We start from the raw sequence: 19359 nt of genomic DNA, 5'->3' as shown, positions 1-19359 counted from the left end.
AATACATTGTGGTGGTCGGGGAGCAGTGATGTATTCCTAGCTCAAATTGCCTGCAGATGTCAAAGGCACAGGCAGGCAGGTGGAGCCCGAAATGGTGCCCCCTGAGCAAGCCCCAATACCTCTCCATTTCCATCCATGTCCCCATCTCCCCTCCCCTGGAACTCACCAGATCTCTCGGAGGTCCCTGGGAGGGAACGCTCAGAGGTTGCGCAAAGGGATGCAGGAGACAACCTGACCAGGTCAACTGTCCATCTTCCCCCTTCCATCCTTACGAGCTTTGCAGGATCCGTCTCTTTCATCCTTCCTGAGCAGTCAAGAAGCGAAAACAAGCTGCAGGGTCCTGGGAGAGAGGAAGAAGCAAAGGGAGCCTCAGAGGCCCTGCAGGGATTCTCTTGCCCTAGATATTCTCCTGCCCCTGGAGAAGCACAAATGGGGCAGCCCCTTCCCAAGAGAAGCCCCATTTCTAAACATCTCCAGTGATTCCAATTTCTTCTGTATGCTCCTCACTCCACTTGCAAGCCTGGCATGGTCTGCACAGTAGTCACCTGAGAGTAGATCCCATTGAACTCAGTGGGGATAACTGACAGAACTCGGTACCAAAATGTCCCCAAACCTGAAAACTGTAACCCCAGATCATGGGCAGAACTGTTTAACCCTGTAAGTTCTGATTCTCCTCACAGTATTCCTAGCTCAAATTGCCTGCAGATAACAAAGGTGCAGGCAGGCAGGTGGAGGAGCCCGAAATGGTGTCCCCCTGAGCAAGCCCCAATACCTCTCTGGCTCCATCCATCCATGTCCCCATCTCCCCTCCCCTGGAACTCACCAGATCTCTCGGAGGTCCCTGGGAGGGAACGCTCAGAGGTTGCGCAAAGGGATGCAGGAGACAACCTGACCAGGTCAACTGTCCATCTTCCCCCTTCCATCCTTACGAGCTTTGCAGGATCCGTCTCTTTCATCCTTCCTGAGCAGTCAAGAAGCGAAAACAAGCTGCAGGGTCCTGGGAGAGAGGAAGAAGCAAAGGGAGCCTCAGAGGCCCTGCAGGGATTCTCTTGCCCTAGATATTCTCCTGCCCCTGGAGAAGCACAAATGGGGCAGCCCCTTCCCAAGAGAAGCCCCATTTCTAAACATCTCCAGTGATTCCAATTTCTTCTGTATGCTCCTCACCCCACTTGCAAGCCTGGCATGGTCTGCACAGTAGTGACCTCAGAGTAGATCCCATTGAACTCAGTGGGGATAACTGACAAAACTTGGTACAAAAACCAGTCACCGTCCTGTTCCCAAGCCTGAAAACTGCAACCCCAGAGCATGGGCAGAAAAGTGCAGAGTAGATATTACATGTAGGTGCTCCCGTGCTAGGTGCTCTGTATGGAGAGCCCTGTTCTCAATCTTTGAGCTCTCTCATCACAAGCCAGACAGATGTTGTGGCCATATTTGCCTCTGTTGGGAGTTGCATGGGGACCCAATCTGTATGTGGAAGCAGAGGAGTCGGTGATGCCACATTTTTGAAATATCAGGAAACTAATACACCTCTCCTCCTTAGATATCATCTGTGCTTATACACCATCTTCGCAAGACTACAGTCCCAAAATGTGGCCCCCACCCTGGCACGGAAGCAATCAAAGTATAGATCTTCCACATTTCCTAAATCTGCAGTGTTCTTAGGAACACCAGGCATGTATATCCTCCAAAAACTCCAGGTGAGCTTTATGCTCCTCTTGTGACAAGATTCCCAAAGGCTTAGGGTACCTTGATAGAACTAGTCTATTTTGCGATAGTACCAATGTCCCCTGTTAGTAGTAGGAGCCACACAATGACTGATAATCCCTCTTTTGTCCCAGAAGGTGGGGAGCAGGTGTCTTTTATCCTTGCTTTATTCTTCTTGATAATACATAAATAAATGTCCCCTTCTGTATCTTACATTTTTCTAAGAGAGTATTATTCACAGTCATGCTTGCCATGTATAGATTGTCTTATTTCCCTTTAGAAAAGTCTCTCCAATCCCTGGCTCCTGCAGGAGGGAGTTCCACTTTTACCTACGCACTGCGGAAGTTATGAGTTTAATGTGAATAAAACATTCCGCAATAGCAGCAGCTGCAGAGAAACTCCAGGATGGGGAACATCCTTGAAAGCTCACTCTGGGACCAGAGAGAGAAAAGTTGGCAGACCTGCCACCCAGAGCCCCCTCCTTCTCCTCCCTGCATTGCCTCACCCCCTTCAGGACAAGATCTTGGGGTCCTTAAGGCGGCTTTCCATCCTCTCCTCTCAAGGAAGGCAGCTCCGTTCCCTTGAACCCTGGCAAGCCCAGTGCAGCCAGCTCAGCCCTCTGGCTCTCCCCTTTTCTCCACGGAGGGGCCCCAGGCGTGCCCCCCGCCCAGAGAGGCTTCCCTTGAGGCTCTGGGCTGGAGACCTGAGCTGATCTGGAGGAGGAATATTCTGGCAGGGGGAAAGGCCGGCCTGGCAGGGGCTCCTCCACTGGAAGGGGCATTCTGGGCATGCCCTCCCCCCCCCAAGACCCCTCCCTCCTTCCCCAAAGAGGATGCCAAGGAAGAGCAGAGCTGCAGACCCCCTGGAAACTCGCCCCCTCCCAGGCTTAGAGGGAGGAATGGGGGGGCAGGACCCTCTGCTCCCAGACTTGGGGGTCTCCCCCTGCAGCCCCGGGACCCCCTTCTCCCATGGGCACCCCAAGGGGGAAGCGAGGGGAGGAGACTCACCGGATTCTTCCCAGGAGGGAAACCGAGGCAGCGCGGGGAGGAGACAAGAGACAAAAAGCGGGACTGGGCACGGAGGGAGGGGATTCTGCTCTGGAGGACCCGCCCCGCCTCTCCACTTCCTGTCCTCTCTAGGACTCCGGCTCTGGTCGATTTAACCCTTCGCAAGCTGAGCACAGCCCCCTTCCTGGCTGGCTGTCCTCCCCTCCCCTCCCAGAATCCGGGGGTCCAGGGCATGTGCAGAGTTCTCTGTGATTCTCGGCTCAGATGCCGCTTAGTGCCCTGCGCCCAGATGGGTGGGGGATAAATAAAATAATAATAATAATTAAGGCGGGTGTTCCGCTTTCTAGAAGCGGGGGCCAAATGTTCCCCTGGGTTTCTGCTCCTTCCCTGAGTTTTGTCCCCGTTCAATCCTTGGGACGCAGCCCTGCTTCCACCACAGAGCCAGACCTGGGGGGGTTCGTGAGCGAGGGGCCCTTTTCCTCCCTCTCAGCCACTCCGGAGGGATTTCCAGTCAGCCTCGGGACCCAGCGGATCCCCTCAGCCCTGGTGCCTGGCTCGGGGGGCGGGTCTCCTTTTCCCCTCCTCACTGGAAGGACACTCCGCTTTCGCCCGCCTCCCCATAGCTTCTCCCGTTGAATTCCCGCCGGACTCCTCTCCCAGTGGAGATTCTCCTCACCTTCCCCTCCAAGGTCCCCCCCCCCTCAGTCCATCCCTCTCCCAGTCCCCCTTTCTCCCTCTCAGAAAACTCCCTCAGAAATGGCTCCTTTTATTTTCCCTCCAAAAGGGCTGGCACCGCCCCTCACTGTCTCGCGAGCCAGTCAGAGCGAGGCTCCAGCCCCATCATAGGCGCCGACTCCATGGGGCCTGAGGGGGCCCGAGCCCCCTCAAAAATTCGTTTGGGGGGGCTCTGCCCCCCCAATAATTTAAGAAAATTATTACCGTAAATTTCGCTCTATAACACGCAGATTTTTTCTCCTAAAAAGTAAGGGGAAATGTCTGTGCGTGTTATTGAGCGAATGTGTGGTCCCTGGAGCTGACTCGGAGCGCAGGGGCAAAAATATAGGCAAAAATCAGGCAAAAATAAGATCGGGCGGGCGGGCGGAGGGAAGGCGGAAGCTGCTGCTTTCCTGCATTCTGCCTCAGGGTCTTACTGCCTACCCGCTTCTGTTGCTGCGTTTGCTCAAACTCAACAAAGAGCAGGGAATCCCCTGCCCTCCTGGCAAGCAGAGGGTTAAGGAAAGGATCGAGTCCTTCCTTCTAATTCTTTCCTAGTCACACTGCGTGCAGGCTCCAGCCCACCACCTCCTCCTCTCCATGCTCTAGGGACTCGCAGGTGGGAGAGAGAGAGAGAGGGCTGGCTTGGGGGGGGACTTTTGCCTTCCCTTCCTTTCCTCCCCACCCCGTTAAACTCCTCCCCTGCATTCTTAGCCAGCTGCTTCTCCACACACCCCTCTTGTGCTTCTTGTCCCTTCTGTGTTTTTCCTTCCCTCCCCATTTAAAACGTGGTGACAAAGCACGGATCCACATGGATCCTCAGGATTTTTGCATTGGGTCACCCCAAATTCACCATCAGATCACATTACATGTCCATGGCTACAGTCTGTACCAAAAAAATCACGCACCCACTGTTGCCTGGGGCTGCAATGGTGCAAAAGCGTGGTTACAAAGCATGGATCCACAGGATCTTTGCACTGGGTCACCCCAAATTCACCATCAGATAACATAGCATGTCCATGGCTACAGCCTGCACCAAAAAAATCACGCACCCACTGTGGCCTGGGGCCACAATGGTGCAAAAACGTCGTTACAAAGCACGGATCCACATGGATCCTCAGGATTTTTGCATTGGGTCACCCCAAATTCACCATCAGATCACATAGCATGTTCATGGCTACATCTTGCACCAAAAAAATCACGCACCCACTGTTGCCTAGGGTCACAGTGGTGCAAAAACGTGGTTACAAAGCACGGATCCACATGGATCATCAGGATTTTTGCATTGGGTCACCCCAAATTCACCATCAGATCACATAGCATGTTCATGGCTACATCTTGCACCAAAAAAATCACACACCCACTGTTGCCTAGGGTCACAGTGGTGCAAAAACGTGGTTACAAAGCACGGATCCACATGGATCCTCAGGATTTTTGCATTGGGTCACCCCAAATTCACCATCAGATCACATAGCATGTCCATGGCTACATCTTGCACCAAAAAAATTACGCACCCACTGTTGCCTAGGGTCACAGTGGTGCAAAAACGTGGTTACAAAGCATGGATCCACATGGATCCTCAGGATTTTTGCATTGGGCTACTCCAAACTCACTGTCAGATATTAAAAATCTTTATAAAATAGAGAATTAAATACATACAGAATGTTAATTTTTCAGTTTCGAAATATTAGTACTAGTTTAGTACTGTATTTCTATATTACTATAGTACTGTATTAGTTATTTTCAAATACTTAAATATTTTTTAGGGTGTAAGACCCAATTAAAGCCCGTTATTTACATACAGTATTACAGTATTTGCATACAGTATTAGGCATACTGTATTAACTTTATTCCCCTGCCAACCTAGCAGTTCGAAAGCACCCCACGGTGCAAGTAGATAAATAGGGACCGCTTACTAGCGGGAAGGTAAACGGCGTTTCCGTGTGCGGCTCTGGCTCGCCAGAGCAGCGATGTCACGCTGGCCACGTGACCCGGAAGTGTCTCCGGACAGCGCTGGCCCCCGGCCTCTTGAGTGAGATGGGCGCAGAACCCCAGAGTCTGGCAAGACTGGCCCGTACGGGCAGGGGTACTTTTACCATTACCTTTATTAACTTTATTAACTGTATTAAAGCATTAACTTTGAGATATTATTTTTATTTAATGAACCCTCAGCCTTATTCAAAGTAAGCTTAAATTAGCTATTTCACTTATTAATCAAAGTGCTATTACTGTAGAGTCAAGTTTTCGGGGTTCTAATGTTGATCATATGACTCTAAAATAGTTTTAAAAAACTTTAAAACTCACTAATTTTCGTCTAAAATTTAGAAAACTTCCTGGGGCATGACCCCGGTATGGGCCCCCCCAATATTTTTTATAAGTCGGCGCCCCTGACAGTTATGAATATTTTATATATGTACGACATTAAAATTCCTATAGTACCCCTTTTTATTTCTTTGTTTTTATTATTCAAATGTTCTCCATTTAAAGTGTGTTTGTGTGTGGTTGAACATGGAGCCAGGCCTGTTGGTCCTCATAATAACTTCGCTTTATTCGTATCCGTGGGTCTCTCTTCGGAGTCAAATTCTGCTGGGGGATTCCCCTAGGCTTTGCGGGGCCCTGGCACGAGGCATAGTGATTTTCAATCACCTTAAACCCTAAGAGTTTAAAATAGACAGTTACTGAAAGACGGGATGTCCCCCTTGTTTGAGTCTGTGATGGACAGCAGAGCCAGGCCAGTCAGGGTGCGTAGGCTCTCAGAAATACCACCATGGGGCTCAGGGGCACCGACTTATAAAAAATATTGGGGGGGCCCATACCGGGGTCATGCCCCAGGAAGTTTTCTAAATTTTAGATGAAAATTAGTGAGTTTTAAAGTTTTTTAAAGTATTTTAGAGTCATATGATCAACATTAGAACCCTAAAAACTCGACTCTCTATAACTCCACACTCCGGGAAACTCGACAAGCCTGAAACACTTTTTGGCTTTGAAAAAAGAAACAAAACATAAACACGCACGGTATTTTCATAAAAAGCTATTTTAATTTACAGTAACAATTATGCTTATAGACTATTACAGAGCAGTGAATATATAGCTCTGAAAAGACTGAAATGATATTTAAATAAATCCTAAACTATCATTAAAAGAATAAAACATAAAATATTGCTGTCGCACAGTAATAGCACTTTGATTAATAAGTGAAATAGCTAATTTAAGCTTACTTTGAATAAGGCTGAGGGTTCATTAAATAAAAATAATATCTCAAAGTTAATGCTTTAATACAGTTAATAAAGTTAATACAGTATGCCTAATACTGTATGCAAATACTGTAATACTGTATGTAAATAACGGGCTTTAATTGGGTCTTACACCCTAAAAATATTTAAGTATTTGAAAATAACTAATACAGTACTATAGTAATATAGAAATACAGTACTAAACTAGTACTAATATTTCGAAACTGAAAAATTAACATTCTGTATGTATTTAATTCTCTATTTTATAAAGATTTTTAATATCTGACAGTGAGTTTGGAGTAGCCCAATGCAAAAATCCTGAGGATCCATGTGGATCCATGTTTTGTAACCACGTTTTTGCACCACTGTGACCCTAGGCAACAGTGGGTGCGTGATTTTTTTGGTGCAAGATGTAGCCATGGACATGCTATGTGATCTGATGGTGAATTTGGGGTGACCCAATGCAAAGATCCTGAGGATCCATGTGGATCCGTGCTTTGTAACCACGTTTTTGCACCACTGTGACCCTAGGCAACAGTGGGTGCGTGATTTTTTTGGTGCAAGATGTAGCCATGGACATGCTATGTGATCTGATGGTGAATTTGGGGTGACCCAATGCAAAAATCCTGAGGATCCATGTGGATCCGTGCTTTGTAACCACGTTTTTGCACCACTGTGACCCTAGGCAACAGTGGGTGCGTGATTTTTTTGGTGCAAGATGTAGCCATGAACATGCTATGTGATCTGATGGTGAATTTGGGGTGACCCAATGCAAAAATCCTGAGGATCCATGTGGATCCATGCTTTGTAACCACGTTTTTGCACCATTGTGGCCCCAGGCCACAGTGGGTGCGTGATTTTTTTGGTGCAGTCTGTAGCCATGGACATGCTATGTTATCTGATGGTGAATTTGGGGTGACCCAGTGCAAAGATCCTGTGGATCCATGCTTTGTAACCACGCTTTTGCACCATTGCAGCCCCAGGCAACAGTGGGTGCGTGATTTTTTTGGTACAGACTGTAGCCATGGACATGTAATGTGATCTGATGGTGAATTTGGGGTGACCCAATGCAAAAATCCTGAGGATCCATGTGGATCCGTGCTTTGTCACCACGTTTTAAATGGGGAGGGAAGGAAAAACACAGAAGGGACAAGAAGCACAAGAGGGGTGTGTGGAGAAGCAGCTGGCTAAGAATGCAGGGGAGGAGTTTAACGGGGTGGGGAGGAAAGGAAGGGAAGGCAAAAGTCCCCCCCCAAGCCAGCCCTCTCTCTCTCTCCCACCTGCGAGTCCCTAGAGCATGGAGAGGAGGAGGTGGTGGGCTGGAGCCTGCACGCAGTGTGACTAGGAAAGAATTAGAAGGAAGGACTCGATCCTTTCCTTAACCCTCTGCTTGCCAGGAGGGCAGGGGATTCCCTGCTCTTTGTTGAGTTTGAGCAAACGCAGCAACAGAAGCGGGTAGGCAGTAAGACCCTGAGGCAGAATGCAGGAAAGCAGCAGCTTCCGCCTTCCCTCCGCCCGCCCGCCCGATCTTATTTTTGCCTGATTTTTGCCTATATTTTTGCCCCTGCGCTCCGAGTCAGCTCCAGGGACCACACATTCGCTCAATAACACGCACAGACATTTCCCCTTACTTTTTAGGAGAAAAAATCTGCGTGTTATAGAGCGAAATTTACGGTAATAATTTTCTTAAATTATTGGGGGGGCTCGGGCCCCCTCAGGCCCCATGGAGTCGGCGCCTATGCCAAGAAGTGCAAGTAATTCTGTTGCAGGAAGGGAACACAGAATGAATGGAGGCCCGGGAAAAAGAGAACCAATCAGAAGAGAAGCGAGAGGCGGCGGCGAACCAATCAGGGGAGCCGGAAGCTGGAAGCCCATTGAAGTCTTGGTCATTCATCTTCTTCCGCCCCAGCTGCTGCTGCTGCTCCTCTGCAGGGGAGAGACAGGCTTCGCCTCCAGTCTGCATCTTCCCGGGATCCTGCCCTCCGAGGAAACCACCTGAGGCTGCCCAATGGTAAGGCTGGCCCTCAGGAATCGTAGAATTGAACCGGGCACCTCCTTCTGCATGCAAAGCACCTGCTCTGCCTTGGAGCTACGCCCCCTCCCCTAATAGCATAGCCCAACTTCCAGGACCCGGCCTTAAAATAAAAGCTATCCATGATAATGACACTGGACTACCCTTGAGGGTTGTCGTATAGTACTGCTCAAAACCCCTCTAGCAAAACGGGCCTAACGACACCAGCCTGCTCTGAGGGGCTGTTATAACGGGGGGGGGGCACCCTCAGACACAGCCCTGCCTCCCTTTGTAAACAGGTGTAATAATGAGGGATCTTGTCTCCCATAGGGTTAAAGGGGGGGATGTAACACTGTGCAACCTTCATTCACATGATGAGTTTTTTGGGAGGGGGGTCTCCTTCGTTGCCTCTGCCATGGATTGGACCTGGGACCTTCTCACAAAGCAAATGGGGAAATAGAGCTTTTTTGGGGGGGGGAGCAAGGGAATTTATGTTTGCAGGGAGGGGAGGAGGAATCGCCTGCCAACCCCCCCCCCCCCTGCTTCCTAGAGAGGCAGGTTTTCCATGAAACCTCATTAAGAGATTTTGGATATGATTCTAAAACCTCACAAAGCTGAGTGACTGGGAAAACCCAGGCTAAACGTCCCCTAAAGACCAAGACATGGTTTTCCAAAGCTTCTATGTAAAGTTTGACATTCTTCCTGTTCCCTGTCTCTCCCTTGCGGTCCCTGGACTGGTCCCTGCTTCTCTCCCCCCTCCCCTTAAATATATATGTATTGTATAAGTTTTGTTTTTTCAGAATGTTGAACATAACAAACATATAAACACAACTCTCTATTTTGAAGGGGGGGAAATGCCCCACAAATAACCCAGAGATGCATTTTAAATAAAAGGACACATTCTACTCCTGTAAAAACACGCTGATTCCCGGACCGTCCACGGGCCGGATTGAGAAGGCGATTGGGCCACATCCTGCCCCCGGGCCTTAGTTTGCCTACCCCTGGTCTAGGGTCTAGAGGCATGTTCAGTAACTTTTTGGTTTGTTAGAAAATGTGTAATTTGAGGCACATTTAGCCAGTTCCAGATGTTGTCTAGCTTTGCTTAATATTTGTTCACCAGTCAAAGGTTTGCCATCTGTGTAAATGTCTCCGACCCTAAATAAATCTGTATTTGTCCATTGCTCACATTAAAGAGCTGCTCTCTGCTTTGTGGTGTTACGGCTAAAATCTGGGTGCGAGGCTGCTCTGCCACCCAGCTCATCAGACTAAGTCCGTGGGTCCCTGCGGAGGAAAGTGAGCTCAGCCGTAGACAGGAGCAAACTGCAGAAGATCCAAGTTTATTGCGCAACAGGTTCAAGACGAGATTGAACAGTGAGAAAGGGGTGACATGAGTTTTTGAAACTCCCTCCATGTCCCAGAATACAGTGCAAAACACGTCATGAATACATTAAAGAGAGGTTTGGTTACACAGATTACATCATGAATATATTAAAGGGAGGTTGGGTTACACAGATTAACATATGGAGGAGGGAGGGGGGAATATGCAGAGCTGGAGATATGCACAGATAAACAATTCCTGGGGATGAGAAAACAATGGTCTCAAATATGCATAGTCTGCCACCTGACATTGCCTGGAGGAAAGGCTGATCAGAGCGATTTGACAGGATTAGGGTCTTAACACCTTGCTTGAGGGATTATGCTGGACAGGGGAGGTATGATGGAGTCCTAGAGAAATTGAGCAAACTGGCACATTGATTTTCTATGAATTTTATAGATGTTAGTCCCTTTTGACATTGACAATTGGAAATAAATTGATATATTGTAGCGAAGAAGAAGGTGAAGAAGACATGCTCCCCCCTTCCGTATCAGTGGCAACAGGTGAGAGAGTCGCAGAAGTGGCCCACTTTACCCTTGCTTGTGTGTCAAGTAGGGAAGGGACCTTTAAATAAAGTTATCTTTTCTTCTTCTTCTTCCAGAATCTGGTTACCATCCAGGCCCTCTTGACCTTTGAGGAGGTGGCTGTGTTTTTCACAGAGGAGGAGTGGGCTCTGCTGGATCGTGGCCAAAGAGCTCTGCACAAGGAAGTCATGGAGGAGAATTATGAGATGGTGGCCTCTTTAGGTAAGGGCAGATTTGTATCCCTCTTGGCTGCTAGACATTGAAAGAACCAATTTGCTCTTTGTTCCATTTATTGAACATGGTCTTAACAGTGTGTCCGTAAGTGACTGTGGAGTCCAATTCTGGATGCACACATCTTTCCACAGTGGGGACATAGGTTTCTTGGTGGGAGTTAATCACAGTGTCTTTATAGGATCTGGATATGGCAATTCCTCCTTTTTGCCTTTGCGGTCAAAAATACAGATTGGTTTGAAAGGGCTGGATTGTTTTGTGGCCCAAAATAGCTAATAGTAACTCTTTCCTTGGCAGAATCAGACCTCAGTTCCTGTTGGGTAGAAGAACAAGATCCATTCCTCCAGGACCCCAAAGAAGGGGAGACCTCAGCAGGTATGCACTTAGTCTTAGTTGTGTCATGGGGCCCTTTTTGCTCCAGAAATATAACTATATATATAAATAATTTATACCCCGCCCATCTGGCTGGGTTTCCCTAAACAGGGCTGCCTTCAGATTTCTCCTAAAAGTCAGGTAGTTGTTGACACCCTTGACATCTGATGGGAGGGCGTTCCACAGGGCGGGCGCCACCACTGAGAAGGCCCTCTGCCTGGTTCCCTGTACCCTCACTTCTCGCAGGGAGGGAACCTCCAGAAGGTCCTTGGCGCTGGACCTCAGTGTCTGGGCTGAACGATGGGGGTGGAGATGCTCTTTCAGGTATACTGGGCCAAGGAAGATAAGTCCTGCTTCTGGCTTCCTGAAGTATTTAGTTGGCCCCTATGGGGCTCTTGGATTAAATGGACCAGATGGACAAATGCAGCCTTCAAACCTCTCCATCTGGCCCTTGGGACTCTCTTCTCCCCATACCCTGACCTGCTTCCCATCTTCCTTTAGTGTTTTTGGTCTGGCTGGGTTGTTTCCTTGAAATCTGATGGGGCTTCTTGCCAGCCTGGATGGAGGACAGAGAAGGGTGTGTGGAAGCTCTGCTCCTGTCCAAAGGTCGCATTTACATTCATTGTAAATGCCTCTGGCCCCACAGCGTACAGGCAAGCCACTCTCAAGCCGCATAATGTTGCCCACACAGGGTCTTCTTCTAAAGAGCAGAGATGGTCTCCAGGCTGAGGTTTCTCTTCCGTGTGCTGAGATGCACCCCAAATTAAAATATCCTCTGTAGTGGCACTGAGCTGAGATCCTCTTCACAGGCGCCAGGGGGATTCTGTTGCGTCCACGTGTCCCCTCTGCTATCCCTCAGCAGGAGAATTAAGATCTTGCCTTTCCCTGCTTTTGGGAAGAGAGCCATGGCAGTAGTAGCACTAGGAGTGTCTGGCTATTTTGTATTTCATCATTTGGGTTGAAGGATAAAGTCCAGTTGGATGGGGCTCTGAGGAAGGGGAGAGATGAGCAGACACAACTCAGCAAGTTTGAGGAGGAGCAGGAAGGGACTTGTGTTGTTGTCTTGAGATAACATATTCATATTCAGAAGCATCTTCAGAAGCTGACTTCAGATTCAGCTGGGCAGGGAAGGAAGGAGGGGGACATTCTTGAAAATGGTAAAATCAGAGAAGTGGAGAACAGGGCTCAATCCATGATGAGAGTCTCTGCTTCTGAGTTGTAATTTGAATTGCATTTTCTTTTTCTGACTCAAAACAGGTAATGGGCAGAAGAGTAAGAATTATGGTGAGCCATCTGTGGTGTCTGTAGAAAATGTGGGGCATGAAGCACAGAAAGAGACCTTTGTAAATCAACGATCACCTGAAAAGCATGTAGGAAATGTGTTGAAGAACTGGAAAACCAAATCCCTTACTACTCAGGACACTGATGTCCATGTATCACTGAGTCCACAGGAAGAATTCACAGGAAGTAGCAGTGTGGAGTGTGGAAAGAGCTTCAGTCAGAGTGGAAGCATTAGTTTACATCAAGGAACCCAAACAGGGGAGAAAGCGTTTCAATGCACGGAATGTGGAAAGAGCCTCAGTAGTGCTGGTAACCTTGTCAAGCATACAAAAACCCACAAAGGGGAGAAACCATTCAAATGCATGGACTGTGGAAAGAGCTTCAGCCAGAGTGGAAACCTTACTGCACATCAAAGAACCCACACAGGGGAGAAACCATATGAATGTATGATATGCAGGAAGAGTTTCAGTCTCAATCACCATCTTACTTTACATCAAAGAAGCCACACCGGAGAAAAACCATTTAAATGTATAGAGTGTGGAAAGAGCTTCAGCCAGAGCGGAAACCTTATTGCACATCAAAAAACCCACACAGGGGAGAAACCATTAAAAACTATGGAGTGTGGAAAGAGTTTCGATCTCAATACCCATCTTACTTTACATCAGAGAAACTGCACAGGAGTGAAACTGCATAAATGCATGGAGTGTGGAAAGAGCTTCACTTGTAGGAGTGCACTTACAGAACATCTACGAATCCACACAGGAGAGAAACCATATGAATGCATAGATTGTGGAAAGCGCTTCCGTATTGGGAGTGTCCTTACTTTACATCAAAAAACCCATGCTGGGAATAAGCCATTTAATTGTATGGAGTGTGGAAAGAGCTTCAACCAGAGCGGAACCCTTACTGCACATCAAAGAATTCACACTGGGGAGAAACCATTTAAATGTATGGAGTGTGGAAAGAGCTTCAGTCAGAGCGGAAGCCTTACTGCACATCAAAGAATTCATACTGGGGATAAACCATTTAAATGTATGGAGTGTGGAAAGAACTTCAGTCAGAGTGGAAACCTTACTTTACATCAAAGAACTCACACCAGGAAGAAACCATTTAAATGTATGGAATGTGGAAAGTTTCAGTCTCAATCACCACCTTACTTTACATCGAAGAACCCACTGCACATCAAAGAACACTTACAGGCAAAGTGAACATGAGAAGTAACTGGCCGACTTATAGAGAACTGCTAACCGAAGTGGAAAATCAGTTAAAATTAAAATATTTTGAAGAGCTAAGGGAACTAGTAACAGATTGGTTACAGTATTTTCTCCCCCTCCCAATAATTTTTATTAAGTTTCCATTTGCCAGATTAAACATATCATACCAATTAGTCCAAATTATATCAATACAGATCATAAAGTCCAAATGTTTTCCATTTTTTTTGTGGGGGGGTACCCATGCTTCTCGATCATCAGGAATCCAAACATCCAATTTCGTGCTGCTTTTCCTTACTGCAATGATGTTTCCAGTCACATCTTCTCATCTTTGTCATTATTCATTTTCCTTTTCTGTCACCTCCGAGTTTTCTCCACAAGTGGATTGAAAGGAACAGTCTTAGTTTGTCTCTGTGTGGGTTTTGTAATGCTCTCTCGTATGTCTCTCACAGAAATCCAACAATCAAGTTTTCGAGCAGACATGCCATCTTGTCATTCCGATGAAATACAATCTAAATGTCCACTCATTTACTTTCCAGACCCGCTGCCTCATAATTAGTCTTCCAGGAGGATAACAGCCCTTTCAGATTTACGATTCCAGCCTGATATCCAAGCGGCTCTTCCTCCCTAGACCTAAGAGAGTCTGTGTACTGGTCCAGTAAATGCTTCCGCTGCGCAACCAGCAACAGTTCTCTTTGCAGAGTATTAATTAAGTCCAGTGCAGAGATTCTTGTTGCAGTACAAGCTTCAGAGTCTCAGCAGCAAAGAAATAACGACACAGGGAAGCCTGTCTTTCCAAAGACAGGTTTATTGCAGACAGATAACAGAAACACCTCCGGAGCTTTCAGACATTTTTGCTTCACGCCCCGCAGGCAGAGAAAACAAACACTCTTTATATACTGAGCAACTTAACAACTTAACGAGCTTGACTACTTAAAGTCACATGACATTGCTAACTTGCCAGCGTCTTAGGTTTCACACCCTAACACCCCCTCTCGCTGGCAATACAAAAACAAAATTACTTCAGACCCATTTCTTCACAAACGTTTTCATGCCGCTGAAACCCAAGCGGTTTTGTAAAACCATCAGCTTGATTTTCATGACTGGGACAGTAATTTAATTTAACAATTCCTGCTTTTACCGTTTGACAAACATTTTGAAAGCGGATATCCAAATGTTTTGTACGACCTTTAAACTGCCCATTTTGTGCTAACTTAAGACACGGTTGATTATCACCCCATACAGTGATTGGAGTGATGGCCTTTTCATACATCTCTTGTGCCAAGCATTTGTAAAATTCTAGATCTCTACATAACTCAGATAAGGCACAGAACTCAGCTTCTGTTGACGACAAAGCAATCAGGTTCTGTTTCTTGGATCTCCACCCAATCAGAGAGTTACCAAATTTTATTACACAGCCAGACACTGATTTTCTATCCTTTAAATTTGCCCAATCACTATTTGCCCAACAAGTAATCTGTGCTTGTCCTTCAGAAGATAATTCAAGGCAAAAATCTTTGGTGTATTGTAAATATCTTAACACTCTTTGAATTCCTTTCCATGCATTTACACTAGGTTTTGAAGCTTCTCTGCTGAGTAAGTTAACAGCGTAAGCAATGTCTGGTCTACTCCATTGCGAAAGATGAAGTAAGCTTCCCAGAGCTGACTGAAAGATTTCAGCACGCTTGAATTCAGCACTATCCTTGAACTCATTGTCTTTTACAAAACCCATTTCCATTGGTGTTCTAACACCTGCACACTCTGTCATGCCAAACTTTTTCAACATTTGCAATATCTTGCCTTTTTGATTCAGTAGAAAACTGCCATTTTTGGTCCTATCTATCTGAACACCAAGATAGACCTTTACATCACCAAGATTCTTAACTTTGAAGTGTTTATTTAACTCTTTGGCTAGTTTTTTTACTTGTTCTTGTGTCTTTGAAGTATAAATCAGGTCATCTACATAAACAAGCAAAGATTCTTGAGCATCTCCTGAACCTCTGAAATATAAGCAATTGTCAGCCTTGCTCCTGCTAAAACCAATGCCTACCAAAACGTCATTCAAACACTCATTCCAATTATGAGCAGATTGCTTGAGTCCATAAATAGATTTATGTAGTTTCCATACCTGATTTGATTTACCAACTTTCAATCCTGGCGGAAGCTCCATATAGAGCTCTTCAGCCAAGTCTGAATGAAGATAAGCTGTAGAGACATCAAATTGATTCACTTTGAACCCTTTCTGAGCAGCAACTGCTAATACATTTTTGCTTCACGCCCCGCAGGCAGAGTCTCAGCAGCAAAGAAATAACGACACAGGGAAGCCTGTCTTTCCAAAGACAGGTTTATTGCAGACAGATAACAGAAACACCTCCGGAGCTTTCAGACATTTTTGCTTCACGCCCCGCAGGCAGAGAAAACAAACACTCTTTATATACTGAGCAACTTAACAACTTAACGAGCTTGACTACTTAAAGTCACATGACATTGCTAACTTGCCAGTGTCTTAGGTTTCACACCCTAACAAGACCATCCATCTTGCAGCCAAAGTCTGCCTACGCATCGAAACATTTCTTGCTGCGTCACCGAGAGAGACTCACTTCTTTCCAAATCTTTCACAAACATATTATTTTTTCCACACAGTTCATTTTCTCTCCCACTTGCAAATTGGTTGTCGAGACAGTTTTTTAAGGCGGAGGGTTATTAAATGCTCACATAAAAAAAAAGTCCCCCCCCCCTTCATACCGTTCCAGATACCAACATGTCGGCCGTTCTCTGATGTTATCTCTGTTCTCTCTCAGTGGTAAAATTATTAGCAGATAAAAGCATTCCTGACTTCTTTTGAAGCATGTCCGTTTATCCAATTCTTTTCTTCTTTTTAAACATCGCAACCAGGCTCGCTCCTGAAAGTAGCTGGCAGGGAGCTCCAAGCCTGCCTGAGCGCTTTCTGCCTAGTGCTTCTCACCCCCCTCCTTCATCCAAACTCGGGGGTGATTTATGGCAACCGCAGGCGAGGCAGTGTCTTTTCAATTCCCTGAAAAGATGAAGGGAGACTGATATACTCCCCATAATCAGCCTCTAATTACCTCGTGCAAGCTGGACAAGATGTTATTGGCAGCCATCTTTCAAGGCGCCCCTAGCGGCCCCCCTGGTTACAGTATTTTCAATTGAATGATAACTTCAAGATACACAAAAAGAGAGGTTTTAGTTATGAGATATCAACATTCCAAAAAGAACTTCTATAAAATAATATTAAAACTGTCAAAAATGTATAACTTGCTCCTAGAATGGCATACAAAGGATAAACAGGTTAAATTGGCTATGATAAACTGGGCAAAGGACTTAGGACATAATATACAAATGGCAGATTGGGAGAGACTATGGAGAACAGATTGGAATTTTTTTGTTTTAAATAGTAAATTTTATTAGTATTTTCCACACAACAAAAAATGAAAAATAACAATACACAATACACAAAAACAAATCCAAATCTTACAAATTAATAATATAAACACTAAAAAGGAAAACAAACATTGACTTCCACCAATCCCACAGCACCTCCTTTACCTCTCATTGTATCTTCCTGTTTTCTTTATCATCTCGATCCTAGCATCTAAATATATATCCCTCTTTCTTAACCTTTCACTTCACAAGGTTATTCCAGACTCAGCCAGATTTCTGTCCTCGAACCTTGTCTTTTAAGGTATTCGTTTAGGCATTCCCATTCCACTACACTTTTTGGTTTTTGTCTTATTATATCTGTCAGTTTGGCTAACTCTAAGTATTCTGAAAGCTTACATAACCATTCTCCCCTAGTGGGTAACTGATTCCCTTTCCAATACTTAGCCACCAGAATTCTTGCTGCAGACGTCACTTATAATTCAGTTTGATCTTTTGGGATATCGTCGTTTAATATTCCTAAAAGGAATGCCTCTGGCCTTTTACTATATGATATTCTTAGTATTTTCTTTATTTCTTCATGGATCATGCTCCAAAATTTCCCAATTTTGGGGCATGTCCACCACATAAGGCAGAAAGTTCATTTTTGTTTCTTACATCTCCAGCACTTATAATTATATGTTTTATTCATTTTTGCCAGCCTTTCTGGTGCCAGATACCACCTGGGATGCTTTTTCATATAGTTTTCTCTTATTAGGTAATATGCTGTGAAATTTATATTTTTTTTGTCCACAGTCTTTCCCATTCTTTATATTCAACTGAATGGCCCAGATCTTGTTCTCATTTTTTAATAGTGTCACCTTTTTCCTCCTTTTCTATTTTCCTATTTTGTAACAATTTATAAATTTTTGAGAGAGTCTGTTGGTTGTTGTATAGTATTTCCTTTTCCCATACCAAGATTTTTTTATCAAACCCCTTAAATTTATTATCCTTCTCAAATATTGTTTTTAATTGGAAATATTATAGAGAACGGCTTTGAAATTCACAGCACCTACGCTGAAATAAAATTATATGAAAATGATGTATCAGTGGTATCTGACTCCACACCTATCAGCCAGTCACCCATTCCCACCACCCTTCTGAGTAATACCCCTCCCCACCCTCTCACTATACATAAGGGTCTGGTGACTTCTGTTTCAGTGTATCTGAAGAAGTGTCCATGCACACAAAAGCTCATACCAATAACAAACTTGGTCTCTAAGGTGCTACTGGAATTTTTTTATTTTGTTTTGACTCCTACTAAGTTATCTAAATTGTATAGAACAAGCTCCAATATTTGTTGGAAGTGTAAAGAAAAGGAGGGTACCTTTTATCATTTGTGGTGGTCATGTAAGTTAACAAAGTCTTTTTGGGAATTGATGTACAATGAATTGAAAAAATGTTTAAAATAACATTTGTCAAAAAACCAAAAAGCCTTTCTATTAGGAATTACAGATTTCGATATCCCAAAAGACCAGAAAAGACTGTTTATGTATGTGACAACAGCTGCAAGGATGCTACTAGCCCAAATATGGAAAGAACCAACAGTTCCAACAAGGGAAGAATGGCAATGCTGAAATGGCAAAACTGACTGGGAGATTCAGGAATCAAGAAGATAATGACTTTTAAAAAGAATGGGGAAAATTTATAACTTACTTGGGAGACCATTGTAAACGCAAAAAGGTTAGCTGGACTTTAAAAATAGCTTGTAAAGAAACAAAAGACATGGATGATTTAGAGAGATGAAAACTGTGGAGAATGTAATGTTATGTAGTTTTAGAAAAAAATATTTTAAGGACCCATGCAAGGACGGGGCTAGTCACAAGATTCAGAGAATCTCATATATGGATATGTTTAAAGGTTTTTCTCTTCATTATTTTAAATTTGCTATTGTAAAAACCAATTTAAAATATTTCAAGTAGTAGAAGAAGAACCTGTACAGGCGAAAAACTGTTTAAATGTATGGTGTCTAGAAAGAGTTTTAGTCTCTTATCACCATCTTACTGTACCTCAAAAATCCCGCACAGGGGAGAAATTGAGTAAATGCGTGGAGTGTGGAAAGAGCTTCACTTACTGGGCAAGAAAGAATCCACACAGGGGAGAAACTATATGAATGCATAGATTGTGGAAAGCACATCCGTACTGGGGGTATCCTTACTTTGCATCAAAGAACCCACTCCAAGGAGAAACCATTAGAACGTATGGAGTGTGGAATGAGTTTCAGTGGGATCGATGGCCTGACTTTGCAACTGAGAACT

At 45.1% G+C, this 19359-nt stretch overlaps 3 protein-coding genes across 6 annotated transcripts in view; 1 reads left to right on the top strand and 2 right to left on the bottom strand.

The window, feature by feature from the left end:
* Positions 1-2867, bottom strand: part of LOC310837246 (uncharacterized protein) — a 39339-nt gene extending 36472 nt beyond the window's left edge. Inside the window, exons 1-3 of the mRNA XM_083723464.1 lie at positions 2712-2867; positions 824-997; positions 167-340 (exon numbers count right to left, since the gene is read on the bottom strand). Coding sequence (XP_083579590.1) covers positions 167-340; positions 824-956 — 307 coding nt within the window. The 5' untranslated portion in view covers positions 957-997; positions 2712-2867. The remainder of the gene's footprint in view (positions 1-166; positions 341-823; positions 998-2711) is intronic.
* Positions 1-19359, bottom strand: part of LOC310837834 (uncharacterized protein) — a 299721-nt gene that overhangs the window by 97772 nt on the left and 182590 nt on the right. The window lies entirely within an intron of this gene.
* Positions 1-19359, top strand: part of LOC310837645 (uncharacterized protein) — a 148015-nt gene that overhangs the window by 126554 nt on the left and 2102 nt on the right. Inside the window, exons 1-5 of one of the 4 annotated variants that reach the window (XR_014560592.1) lie at positions 8397-8669; positions 10646-10790; positions 11097-11824; positions 12429-13769; positions 16822-18953. Coding sequence is in view for 2 of the 4 variants with exons in the window: in XM_083724564.1 (XP_083580690.1) it covers positions 8667-8669; positions 10646-10790; positions 11097-11174; positions 12429-13660 (1458 nt within the window). In the remaining 2 variants the exon portion in view is untranslated. Of the gene's footprint in view, positions 1-8396; positions 8670-10645; positions 10791-11096; positions 11825-12428; positions 14292-16821; positions 18954-19359 lie in introns of those variants that run through there. The other 3 variants (XR_014560593.1, XM_083724564.1, XM_083724563.1) reach the window with 3 other exon arrangements.

Source organism: Podarcis gaigeae (genome assembly GCF_964106915.1).
Source record: "Podarcis gaigeae genome assembly, chromosome: 2".
NCBI classification, from domain to species: Eukaryota; Metazoa; Chordata; class Lepidosauria; order Squamata; family Lacertidae; genus Podarcis; species Podarcis gaigeae.
The sequence above is the reverse complement of the archived record's forward strand: the minus strand, read 5'-3'. Positions and strand labels throughout refer to the sequence as shown.